General features: G+C 36.3%; 1 protein-coding gene across 1 annotated transcript in view; it reads left to right on the top strand.

The window, feature by feature from the left end:
* The window catches only part of DCDC1 (doublecortin domain containing 1), a 309,876-nt gene that overhangs the window by 253,327 nt on the left and 42,799 nt on the right, over positions 1–13,750 (top strand). Inside the window, exons 13-15 of the mRNA XM_043582274.1 lie at positions 6,009–6,110; positions 9,312–9,475; positions 12,546–12,671. Of these exons, the coding sequence (XP_043438209.1) occupies positions 6,009–6,110; positions 9,312–9,475; positions 12,546–12,671 (392 nt within the window). The remainder of the gene's footprint in view (positions 1–6,008; positions 6,111–9,311; positions 9,476–12,545; positions 12,672–13,750) is intronic.

Below are 13,750 nucleotides of genomic sequence, written 5' to 3'. Positions count from 1 at the left end.
TCCCTCAGCTGTGCTGCTTCCCAGAAGGCTCCCCAGTAAAATTCCTGTGAGTAAATCTTGGTCTCAGAGTCTGCATCCTGTGGATCGCAATTTAAGCCAATGTGTAAGTTAACCTTGTTTCTACATATTTAATTATATCCACTGAAATATGCCAAGTACTTTTGTGTGGCTATTTTATATTCCTTTTCTTCACTGGATCTCTAGCAGTAAACCCTGTTACTGTACAGCCTCCCAACTTTTAGCAACACACTGCAGTGTCATTTTCTTATTATTGCCTCTTGACAGCATTGTATCCTGAGGTATTTTGAAGTCTAGGTGTTTGGCCTTCCACTCACGCACAGAAGAGCTTCCTGGGTGGTCTGCCCAGCAGTTATGGAGAGTTTGGGAACCTGCTGTTCCCCCACAGCTAGCTCTTAACCAGACTTATAGTATTAAAGGGTGGATAATGGCACTGAAGTAGGCCTTATACAAGTCCTTAAATAGGTATGATAAATGATGCTGGGCAAACCTGTCAAAGAACCACATTAGGTCAAAATTCATTCAGGTCATCTTTCCCCATAAAAGTTGCAGGTTTTTTTAGTCACTGTCTCTATAAAATCTTCACAGTAAATAAAAAGTCTTTTACTACTTCATTGGTATTTTTATGCCTTCACAAATACTACATATGAACAGTTATATTTAGTTTGGTTTCTATCCATAGACACAGATATCATATTCAGAAATATTAGCTTAACAACAAATTTTATTTCCCAACCCTGCTAATACACAAGTAAGCAAGTAAAATTACTCAGGAACGAACAAGAGAAATGGACCATTTCTTACCATGTCCATTGTTGCTACTCTGGTTTGAACCACCATCATCCATCCACCCTTCAGATTATTGTTGCTCTCTATAGTCTACTCTCTGCCCAGGAGCCACAATGATCCTTTTAAGTTAGATCTTGTTCTTGCTCTGTTCCAAACCTTCCAAAGAGTCCCCATTTCTCTTCCAATCCCTTAACCCTCTGACTTCATGTTACTTACTCTCCCTCTCTTACCACTCTGCTCCAATAACACCAGTCTTCTTGCAGTTCCCAGAACACACTGGACACATTCCTGCCTTAGTTTCTTTGCTCAAGCAGTTCCCTCTGCCTGCAATGCTCTTCTCCCAGCCTATCTGCTTGGTTAACTCTCTCCCCACAAACTCTTGACTCAGATCTTTCCTCTCTTGAAAGCCTGTTCTGGTCACCTGCTTCATATGGTGTTCACCACACCCTTTGCCCTCCCTTATCCCAGGCCCTATGTCCCCTTCCCTTTATTAGATACCACTTAGCACCTTCTAACACTCTCAGAGGTGCATTTACCACACAGCTAATGAAAATTAAGCTTCAGGGTCCCTGCTTTGTGTCGGCCCCTTTCAAAACCCTAGAAGAAACATTAGCAATGAGTACACATGGCCACATGTTTCTGTAAAATTTGCAAATATATATATATATTTTAATTTTTTTTAATGTTTATTTATTTTTGAGACAGAGAGACAGAGCATGAACGGGGGAGGGGCAGAGAGAGAGGGAGACACAGAATCGGAAACAGGCTCCAGGCTCTGAGCCATCAGCCCAGAGCCCGATGCGGGGCTCGAACTCACGGACCGCGAGATCGTGACCTGGCTGAAGTCGGACGCTTAACCGACTGCACCACCCAGGCGCCCCGCAAATATATTTTAACTGTAACTGGTTGAGACCATTGCCCGTTCCTAGTCCAACTTCCTCTCGGTCAAGAGTTCTCTTGTATCAAGTAGTGTTGAGGTGGCAGCAGGCATTTTTGAGGTCTGGCTGGAGAAAATTGAGTGGAGATACATTTAGTTTGAATGTAGTGGGATGTAATTAGTGTTTTACAGTCACTTCCGTGTATGGTTAAGTTAGCACTAACCGTTCTGATATGGAAAGAGTTCCCAGGAAGATGGCCACTGCCTGCTGGCCATTGAGTGTATTGCTTTCTGACTATGGACTAGAGTGCTTGGCATCAAAAGTGTATGGGTGGTGGAGGAGAAACATGGTGGGAAAATAATAAAGCCAACTATTTGTAGGAAATTCTTCCACATTTTATAGCTCATATTTTAAAGAACTATGATCAAGGTTTTCCCAAATGTGACATCAATCCTAAACATTTTTATGAAATGTCCAACAAAGTTGTGAAGCTGAGAGATTTTTCCAAACAAATAATATTTTTTTTGATTAACCATGCTAGAAGGAAGAATCATCTTCCTATTCTCCTTATAGAAAATGTTACCAAATGACCATATGAAGAGATGATCAAATACAATTCAGCCAAAATATGTGTGTTGGGTAGTTAATTAATGGAAATATTTTGTAATGGTTTTTGCTATGTGTGAGCTTTTTAGTGTGTGTAAATTGTTGTGATTTTTTTTTCTCTCATTTTAAGTGAATATCTTTTATCTAGTTTTAAGTTTGTAATTTTGCATTCTTTTTGTTAAAGAAGGCCCACCAGTTGTATTGAAGGTCCACCAAGCTTATACGGTTTGGTGGGCCTTCTTTAACAGAAAGAATGAACAAACAGCTTTTACAGGACCTGAATGTACCCTGACCATGCTATGTGATTTCCTTACTTATTTTGTTCCTCAAAAGCAGGAATCTTAGTTCACTGGTATATCTTAAGCACCTGAGCAGTGCTCGGCACATGGTAGGTACTCAGTAAATATTTGTTGAGTGAATAAATTGATCAACAATATTACAATAAGACATTGGTGTGGGACACCTGGGTGGCTCAGTCAGTTGAGACACCAACTCTTAATTTTAGCTCAGGTAATGATCCGAGGGTCATGGGATCGAGCCCCACAGTGGGCTCTGCTCTGAGCATGGGGCCTGCTTAAGATTTTCTCTTTCCCTCCCTCTGCTCCTACCCAACCCACACGCATGCATGCACACGCACTCTCTCAAAATAAATAAATAAACTTAAAAAAGGAAACATTGGTGTTAATCTAATTTAATCTTCTTAACAAAAGTTAATATTGACATGACAGAAAGTACAAAGACTGTCGTTCATGGAAAACACTCCTTAAAACTTTTTACTTGTTGTAACTAGTCACAGAAGTAAATTCTTATTCATAGGTATTTTCTTCAGTAGTCATTAGCTAGCATGCCTTTTGAGAGGATCTGGATCACTTTTTTTTTTTTAAGGTTCTATTATTTTTCTCCTTAGGACCCAAGACTCGCCTCAGCTAGCTTTTTCCATCATCCCACTCCAATGGTAGGAATTTAATTTTAGAGCTGTCAAGAGGTGAGGCCATGCAGAGAGCCACTGGGAAGCCAATACAGCGGTCGGTATTTCTTAAGCCAATGATCAGGCAGCAGTAAAATAAAAGTAGACTATTTTTTTTATTTTTCTATAGCTAGTCAATCACAGAAACTCTGCTTAGAAAGCTATCTTTGTTTAGACATTGAACAATAGAAGTAAAAATACTTCTCATGCAAAGGAAGAGAAAAAAATAATAATTAGATTTTAGAAAAATGGGCATAGTAATAAAGATCTTAAATATGAGAAGTAGGCCTTAGGAAAAGCAGAATCTCATAAAATTTCAGCTTAGAGAATTTTAGTTTTTATAAAAATGCAGAAAAACAATACATTACACAAGTGACTAATTGTCACACTGTTTGGCAGTTAGCTTTTTTAGTGTGTGTAAATTGTTGTGAAAGGCTTCTTTCACTTAAACACCTAAAATTTTATTTAAACCCTAAAAGATTTTTTTAATGCCTTTATAGAGATTTTGGAGACTAGAGCCTTTTTTTTTTACACTTCTATTTTTACATTTATTTATTTATTTTTGAGAGACAGAGTCAGAGTACAAGTGGGGGGTGGGCAGAGAGAGAAGGAGACACAGAATCTGAAACAGGCTCCAGGCTCCAGGCTCCAAGCTGTCAGCACAGAGCCCGACCTGGGGCTCGAACTCATAAACCATGAGATCATGACCTGAGCTGAAGTCGGACGCTCAACCTACTGAGCTACCCAGGTGCCCCATTTTTTTTTTTTACACTTCTAGACCTAGAAGGGCAGACTTCTTACTGGTAGTAAAGAAAGCAGTGAGCTACTGAATGTCTTAGATGTTGGCCAACTCCTATTTGCTCTCGCAGTTTGGCAGTTTGCTATTTTCTAGAGCATTAATTTTCTGTACTCTGATTCTACGTCTAGCAAGTCTTGACAAAGGAATGTCAATAAGTCCCCCAAACTGAACTTTTGTCAACACTAACTTTGCAGAATGTATGACACCCAGAATTGAAACTATCTTTGCTAAATGTCACTATTATTTAAGAGCTCTGTTCCAGGTTACCGCCCTGAAGAGATTGTTGGGAGAGTAGGATTCTCTGCCCACTTTATTTCCTGTAGGCTTGTAGGCAACAGTTGAGTTTACAAAGTTCCTTGCAAAAGTAGAGAGATTTCTTGCTCAGAATTGTGTATGTACTCAAAAAAGAAGTTTTAAAAAATCCCTGTTAGCAAAAGATGCTATAGGGTGTGGGATATCAATGTACCAAGGCTGACAGCTGCATTATCTCCACTGGACTATCAGCACAGTGAAAAGCACTGAGTAGAAAAAAAACCACAATTCTTGAACATTATTACTCATATAATATTATGAGTATATAAATAAATATATAAATATATATAAATATATATTTATATATATAAATAAATATATAAATAATATAAATAATTATATAAATATATATTTATATATATTTATTTATAAATATATATTTATATAAAAAATAAATTATATATATAAAAAAGTATATAAATAAATATATAAATATATATATATATATATATATTTTTTTTTTTGCTAAAGCCTAAGGAAGTGCTATTGATTCACATCATTTCCCAAACTAGGCTTGGACTAATTAAATAACTCTCAAGACTGTCTCAAAAGCAAAATCGATGGTTTTCTTTCCTTTTAAATAAGGTATTTTCCTAAATTATCTTCTCTGGAAATAGCACTAGAGATAAAGAAAATGACTACTCTGATGTGATAGGTGTATCAGGGAAGAAGAGAAGTTTAGAGAAAAAATGAAATAAGAAAGGATTTAAATTATTCAGGCCTCCTTGGTCTGCTTCTATTCTTAAGAGCCTGGTGAATGGATTGGCATACCCCATGTGGGTCCTCAACATGGTCAGAGGATGGTGTTTATTAGTGGATCCCCCCCGTGTGAACTGGTTTTTTTGGCTACTTTTGACCAGAACATTTGCATTATGCAACTGTTGCATAATGCAATGTTAAGAATTTTATCTCTGTTCTCAACAACTTGTTGTGCATGTGCACTTAAAATGGATGGCTTTCATCGTACTGTCATGCAATAAATCTGTCAGGTTGAATTTCCTTTTAGTAAGTCAGAAGATGAACTGAACACTTATATATTTTATTATTTTAATTTTTTTTTAAGATTTTTATTTTTAAGTAATCTCTACACCCAAGATGGGGCTTCAATTCCCAACCCAAGATCATGAGTCACGTGCTCTACTTACTGAGTGAGCCAGCCAGGCACCCCATGAGCACTGATATATTTTAAATATAAATCAAAGATCCCTCACGTAATTGTGGCTTTATGTTTTTCAAAAGAATTAAATAAAGTGGTTAATTTGTTGCTAACTGACCTTTCTTTGGTGCTTGTCCCATTTAAGCATCCAGTGCAGTGAGTGATTTCTCCTTAAATGTCCCCACGTTTCCTTCTATTTTAAAATGGTAGGGAATGCCAGTCAGGTTAAAGATACTGAAACTGAAAGGAGGAACAAGGGACGTTCTTATACTGTTCTAGTCCTGTTGATTTTAATTGCCAGTTACTTGCACATGTTCATAGAAACAGTCCTTGCCTTGCACAGTTCCCATATGCAGGACTGTCAGTCGGCACCATATCGTGCAAAGCCAGGAAAGCTTACCTTTATATATGTATGTATGAACATATGCACGAATGTGTATGTGCATGTATTTATTTTTAATTTTGAATGTGCTTATTTCTCAGGTATTTGAAAATGGTAAAGACACTGGAGAGATCTCTGTTTGTATCAGCAAAAAAGACCTGGAGTCCAATAGCCCAACACAAACTGGTGATATGATGGAAAAAGTGAGTTTACTGACTGGCTGTTTGTGGCTATATGTGTCTCTCAAGTTACTTGCAGTTAATTTAGACAATTACATTTTTAACATTGTTTTGGGGAGATTAATCATTTGCTGCTCTGTAAAAATAGATAGTCTCAAGCTTGACTTTTGAATTTCTTAGGCTCTCAGCTTTAAAACAGCATTAACTCTTGGTCTCATACTTAACAGTATCTTAACCTTCATTCTGCCTGTAGTTGGAAATCTGTCTACACTGTACTCTGGGATTGCCCTCTTGTTTACACTTTGAAAGGAAGTGAGATGATATTCAGTGGAGGGTATGTTCTGGGATGAGGGTATTTCCAAGCCCTAAACCGTAAGCAACTAGCATATAGTTAGTCTTCTCCTGTGCTCATTGCGGGCATGTCCAGATGGTTTACCTTAGGCACTCTTACCTTTGCTTATTTTCCAGACAATTGGGATGTTTCTCAGGCAGAACCAATATGTTCAGGGTCTTTATTTTGGGTCTTTGTCTTGCATAAAAGGACACTGAATACCCTGTTGTTTACAAATTGGGGTTATGCACCCAAGCATACACCAGTGTTTTGGGCTCTGTTCCTTGGCCTTTGTTTATAAACTTGCTCCTTTCCCTTCAGTTCAGCACCCTCTGACTTAATCTCTCCCTGGTGGTATCCATTACCTGGCCTTTACAGTCAATCACAAGAGTTGTATAGATTTTCATCTGATCTGATCATTGGCTGGGCCCAGAAGAGAGAGGAAACTCTACCTGGATTGATTAGAGAGAGAAGGATGAAGAGCCTTGGTTGGTTTCTTTTTACCTTCACATCTCTGACTATATAAATCAACATTGTATAAAAGACTTCCTAGAATCCTCTACCTATTTTCCCTCTTAATTGTATTAGAAAATTTTACTTTTTGGTTTACATTAAAATTGAAGTCAGTATTTATGTTATCTTATATAGGAAGATATTATTTTATAGAAAGTTTTTGTGTTGGCTTATGGCACATTGAAACTGACCTATGCTTTGCTTTATATGCAAGTAATTCTAGGGGAAAAACTTGAATTAGGGGCACTATAAAGCTCTTTGTTAGGGAGATTCCCTTGTGGTACCCAAGGATGACTATTCCCTTGGCACGCACTTGTCTCAATCATTAGCCTAAGATGTTTCACACTCTTCTCAGGTCCTTAAACAAATTCTTATCTTATAAAGACTTGGTGATGATAGCTTTAAAGATAAATGGGTGAAGATTATCGCAACTTTTGGTTGCCATAACCCTGCCCTAGCCAATGACCTAGAGATGAAAGGCACTGAGGCCCTGACCTCCTGTAGGCTGTTGAATGCACATCTTTGAACACCTAAAATTCAGTCTGTCACCAAGTTGAGAAAATAGAAATTGCAATGCTTCTCCTGTGAAAATGAATTTGGTTAAGTGGTCAGGTGTTCATATCCTCCTGCCACATACTCCTATTCTCTGTGTACATATTTCTTTCTTGGATCAGGCCTTAAATCTTTTATATCTTTCCCCTTTACAAAAAAGGATGATGCTTTCAAAGCAAAATCACTGTGATTTAAAAGATGATCAGCATTACATGTTTCCTGAAATAATAGCAACTCGACCAAAAATAAGCTCAAGGGCTGAGATCACACAGAAATAAATGTAGGGCTTTGTAAAAACAATCTATAGAATTCAAAATATGCTTGTGGCTTCAACGAACAAAGCCAAAAACAATGCAGATTTTTATTGTTCTATCACCTTCCCTAATCATTATTTTTAATTCAAAGGACTTGATTAGGCTGGATGAGAAACATTAACTTCAATGAAATGAAAAATGTGTCATTGTTTTCAGCCTTTCTGATGCTTAAGGGTAAAAATCTGGTCAACATAGAGGCGATGAAAACAATGTAGAGCTGATGAAGTTAGAGATGCGGTTATTTATCTCTAATTACAACAAAGCCTAAGTCTTAGGTGCTCTATAAATATGGTTGCCGATCAAAGAAAATATTTTACCCGGACAATACTTTATAGCCAATAGGTGAGGAAACCTGGGGTATAAGGCAGGATCGCAACTTTGCCTTCTTTCGTCTAAGCTTCGGCATTTAGCTTCTCAATATACCTTCAATGCGAATTAATAGAAAGACCAAAAAACACCCTGAACAGCAGCTAGGCAAGAAAAGGCCACAAATATATCTGTCTCCCTGCCGAGATTACAGAGTAACAAGAAACTGAGAGACATAAGAACTGACAAGGGAGAGAAGAAAAGGAAGCCTGTGACAGAAGGCTCCAGGGAGAATAGAATGATGGATAGTGTGGGGTGCAGAGCAGGAAAGAGCTTAAACATTCAAACAAAGTTGATGGATAAGGAAAAATGTCCTTTAAAATTCCATGTGCAACACAGTTAGTTAGAATTACTTTCATTTAAAGTGTGCCTTAAATTAGAAATATCTTGATAATTTAGCAACCCGGAGCGTACGACAGAAGCAAACATTGGCAATGCTATTTTTTAAAATGTAAAATGGCAGCATTTCATACTTCATATTTCAATTATGGCTTACTCACAACTTGAAAACATTTTCATAATTGAAGCAGCTCACAAGCTTTTGAAAGGCTCTTAATTAAACTACATTCAAGAAGGGTTCGTCTAAGTGAATCAACATAGCTTGAAAACCATGTTTATTTCTGCAATCCTGTAAGTGGTGACTTGTTCTACCATTGGTTACCGGAGGTTAGTTGGGAAGGGGGAGGTTGCTGGTTGTAAACTTGAACATGCTCTGGAAGGAGCCTAACAAAATGTGCAGCTCACACAAGAAAAGCATAACCCTTATCAAAGAGGACTGTTACCATGTGTAGAAGCTAACTGCTCTTTCTGTAAGACTGTCACATCTGCTTTCAGTCCCTGTGCCAAAGGGTCAGAGCTCAATCACAAGCCTGTGGCACCCCCTGCTGGTTAAAAGCCCCTGCTCATTTTGTTACTTTACACTGAGCTAAATATTGCCATCATTTCACACTTCTTTTAACATTCTATATGAATTTAATTATCATTTGTTTGGATTCATTTGTTACAGAGTACAGACAGTTTGTTATATATGTTCACATTTTACATTATTTCTTCTTCTTCTTCTTCTTCTTCTTCTTCTTCTTCTTCTTCTTCTTCTCCGTCTCCTTCTCCTTCTCCTTCTCCTTCTTCATTATTTTCCCCCACCACCAGTTACTTCTCAAGATCCATCAGAGGCTTCAAGGATCTCCCACCAACCCACTAGGCCTCAATTTTTCTTCAATCCGGCTTTTTGATGAGCATGGTCAAGAAATTAAGAATCCACTTTTGCTGAAGAATGAACAAAAAATTTGGGTCTCTTACGGTAAAGCATACAGGTAGGAACAAGGTGTTTATTTTCTGTCTGTCCTCAATCTTCCCAGGGGCAAGCTAATTTAAAAGGGGAGTTGAGAAGCCCAGTACTACCCTTTGTGAATTTTTTTTGAAATTCTGCATTCCAATAAAATTTCCGGGGTGTTTTTTGTGAGACAGTATTGTTTGTGAGATATGACATCTCTCTCTCTCTCCTTCTCTCTCTCTCTCTCTCCCTCTCCCTCTCTCTCTCTCTCTCTCTCTCTCTCTCTCTGACTTTCTGTCTTAATGCCTTGTCATAGTTCTTGAAGTCTGCCTGTCAGCACAGCAAGCGGGATTTGTTCATGTCTGAGTAGTCACCTTAATGATAGCAGATGGAAACGCCACGGGGGGCCCAAGCCCATCACACTGTCATTGTCGCACACTGCCCTGACCTGCTTCCACTCCTCTATTTTTTTGTCCCTTTTTAAAGGAGAAATGGATGGTAATTGAAAAGGATCTTAAGCAAGATTTATGAAGCTGTGGACAACATGATTCCCCACTATCTCTCTATGTTTTCACAAATAAAGTCTTAACCTTTTAAGCACCAATGACAGGACAGCTAAAGATAAATTGGTAAAGCTTGTAAGCCCTATCCTATCAAAGTTATATTCCTCAAAAGCGCCTTACATTATCCCACAATAATTACTGGTTATTGCTGAGCATTGTGTAAATTTTTGTAGATTGGTAAATTCCTGCATAAAATTATCTGTGTTTCTGGAAAAAGAAAAAGGCTGCAGTCTACAGGCACTGATGAGCTGGGCTGTTGTGTGGAATATCTTAGAAATTTATGCATATTTTGACAGGACACATCCAGATGAACTCTGAAACTGCTTGTCAGGAAATTTAAACACACTTTTCTGCCTATTTAAAAAAATTTTAAGCCTTTACTTATTTGAATAAGGGAAATAGAGGAAAATAATTTTTCCTATCAGGTGTAATTGATCATATATTAATTATAATAACAATAGCGTAGACAGACTAGGAGCTGATTGGGTTTGCTATATATTCTAATAGTCAAAATTGCAAATACTGAAATAAATCTACCCAGAAATTCATGAAGGTTTTGGAAGAAGTTGGTTGCATTAGTTGTGGGTAGCATATTATGAAATTCTATTTCTTCTCTCCTAGTAGAGTAAAATTAAAATGCTTAATAATTTCTTATGCTGTGTAGTGTATAGAATTAAAAATATATGTAAGGAGTGATGTTTTCTTCCATAGACAGATTTCAAAATATAATTTAATTACACATTAGAATTGTTTTTTACAATGATAGAACAGCGATGAATTTTATAGTGTCCAGGATTCGTGAATAATTTAGCAAGCTCTTCCAATGACAAGGAAAGGCTTTACTAAAATGTATGTCTAATAATTTCTTCTCAAGTAGTATTATTAAACTGAAAACAATGACTAATTTTGGTGTTTTTAATGATGTTTGTTATTTTAATAAGATCAACCAGCACACTTGTTCTTGGTTAATTGAATCATATTTATAGAATAACTAGTAAAATTCAAAGTATCTAGAATACCCTAAAATCACCTGAGGATGGTAGCTGGAAGAACTCATAAGTGTATATTTGTTTATATGTCATTGTTATTTTAATAGGATAATATTTTTTTCTGGTTTTGATACCAATATAAAGCACTAGGGAACAATTGTAGCATTGTGCTACTATTGGAATTTCTAAAATTTATGTCTAAGAGTTATTTCCTAGATCTAGTTTGAAATATATTAAGACAATGTGCAATATGGACTAAGTAAATGAAATTCATTTTTAGACAGTAATGCTAATGTGTCTAATATATGTTGATATGTGGAGTTAGTTTGCTGATTTATAAAAAGATGATTTTGCCAGTATCTGCTTTTATTTTGAGTCTTGTAATTATTGTTTTCTCCCAATTTTTATTTTGGACAAGATGCAGTCTACAGAAAACTTGAAAAATAGTACAATGAATACATATATATCCTTCACCTGGGTTCACGAGTTTAAAAAGTTGCCACATTAGTTTTAACCTTTTATATCTCCCTTCTCTCTCTTTTGAGAGGTTTGAGATTATTTCCAGACAACCGTTAAAGTTTCACTCATAAATGCTCCCAGTCATGTAACTGAAGAATAATACAATGTTCTTTTATGTCACCACATAGTAATAACTAGCACAGTCAGCAATTATGTAATTCATCTACTATGCAATCTATGTTTAATCTACCCAAAATGTGCTTTAGAGTTTTTTGTGGTCCAGGATCCCAATAAGATTCATACATAGCATCTAGTTATTTTCTCTAGTTCTCTTTAATCTAGAATATTCTCTCACCTTTGTTTTGCTTTTCATGACACTGAATTTTTTTTTTTTTTGAAGAGTTCAGGCACTATTCTTGTAGGATGTTCCACATTCTGGATTTATCTGCATGTTTTCTCACGATTAGATTCAATTTAAAAATTTTTGACAACCCTACACAGGTGATGCGGTTGAGTCCTATAATTATGAAGTTAAATATCAAGTCTTTGTCACCAATTGAGACAAAAATGGCTCATGGATGACATAATGCCAGTTGCCATTGTTTTTATTTAAGACGTTTCTCATTTGATTTTAATTCTCTTATAATTAAATTACTCTAAAACAAAATAACTAACAGTATGTAATATGGAAAATGAAATCAGCCTAGCATTTAGTGTGCTTATAAAAAATAGTAGTTCATAGCCAAATATTAAGAATTCATTTAATTATCTTCTCCAGAGAATATTAATGGTGTGTTGCATTGTGTGAACGATAATTGCTTGTTTTTCTCAACTAAATACTTTGCTTTTATTATTGAAATTATTTTTAAAAATTACATGTGTTGCAACTGTCCTTGACATATTATCAGCCAAATAAACTAAAATGTGCATTTCAGGTATCAGTATAAGATATCAACTGTAGTGCTTTATAATAGGAAATTCACTTTTCTGGACTTTATTACTCACTGATATTGTAGGTTTTATTGTTTAGTTGTGCTCAAATTTCAGTGTTTGTATAAATTTGCAGATCACTTTGATGTTTTTTTTTTCCATTTTTCAGATCTCCACTAAACCCTGTTTTGAGTCTGACCTTTGACCAAGTGACTGCATTTGACAGAGATGGCATTACAGTTGCATATAAAACCTTCTTGGATCCTAATGCTGTTCTGCTACCTGGATGTGACAAGTAAATTAACATGTGCCTGGTTAAAGTAGTCTGTATTACCTAATTCAGATTTCCCAGAGTGAGAGATTGAAACACTGAAAGACGTTGTCTAATTGTCTTAATAAGCAATTGTGTATTTTTTTGACTTATTACATGATGTAATGAGCTCATGTCTAAAAAGACTTATCAGTAACTTTTCTTAAGTTTTAAAAAACCATATGAAGCAATGAGCGGACTATAGTTTCTGCTTTGCAGAGGTAACAATTTTATTTGAAATGTAAAAACTGTTTTTAGTGGTTTCTAAATTAAGAGTTTTGAATGGAATCATTAAAATATTAAATAATATGTTTTCTTGTGGGAGTGTTCGTATTTAAGCATCTCATTTGATGATGATGAGAACAGAAGCAATTGAGAACAGAAGCAATATGCTAGAGAAATGATGGGGTGGTGGCAACACAGGAGGTAGAAGATTTGAGCTTCTAGCCCCATCTCTGTTCATGATTGTACATGGGCGGGTGGGTGTCAGCTTCTTATCTATATATAATAAAACCCAGTATTTACTAAGTGTTGACCACAGTTCTAAATGAATTGGGTAAGGATTTATTTAATCCTCAAAACAATTATTTTAATACCATCATTACCTTATCTCACTATTACTCCATTTTATAGAGACAGAAACTGAGGCACAGAGAGGCAGAGTAATTTGTCCATTCACACATTGGTACATGGTAGAGCCAGGATTCTAAAACAGATTGTCTTTTTTAAGAACTGTGGGCTTGGGGTGGCTCAGTTTGGTGACAGATTCTTGATTTTGGCTCAAGTCATGATCTCATGTTTCATGTGATTGAGCCCCACATTGGGCTCTGTGCTAGTCATGCTGGTATTCTCTCTCTCCTCCCCTCTCTCTGCCCTTTCTCTGTTCATGCTGTCTCTCAAAATAAATAAATAAACATTAAAAAAAAAAAAGAACTGAGGGCTTACCCACTGTCTAGCACTGTCCAATAGAACTTGCTATGATGATAGAAGCATATGTTGTAATTATTGAGCACTTAAAATGTCACTAATGTGACTGAATTTTTAATTTTGTTTAAATTATACTG

This window comes from Prionailurus bengalensis, chromosome D1 (genome assembly GCF_016509475.1).
Source record: "Prionailurus bengalensis isolate Pbe53 chromosome D1, Fcat_Pben_1.1_paternal_pri, whole genome shotgun sequence".
NCBI classification, from domain to species: domain Eukaryota; kingdom Metazoa; phylum Chordata; class Mammalia; order Carnivora; family Felidae; genus Prionailurus; species Prionailurus bengalensis.
This window is presented reverse-complemented; position numbering and strand designations above follow the sequence as displayed.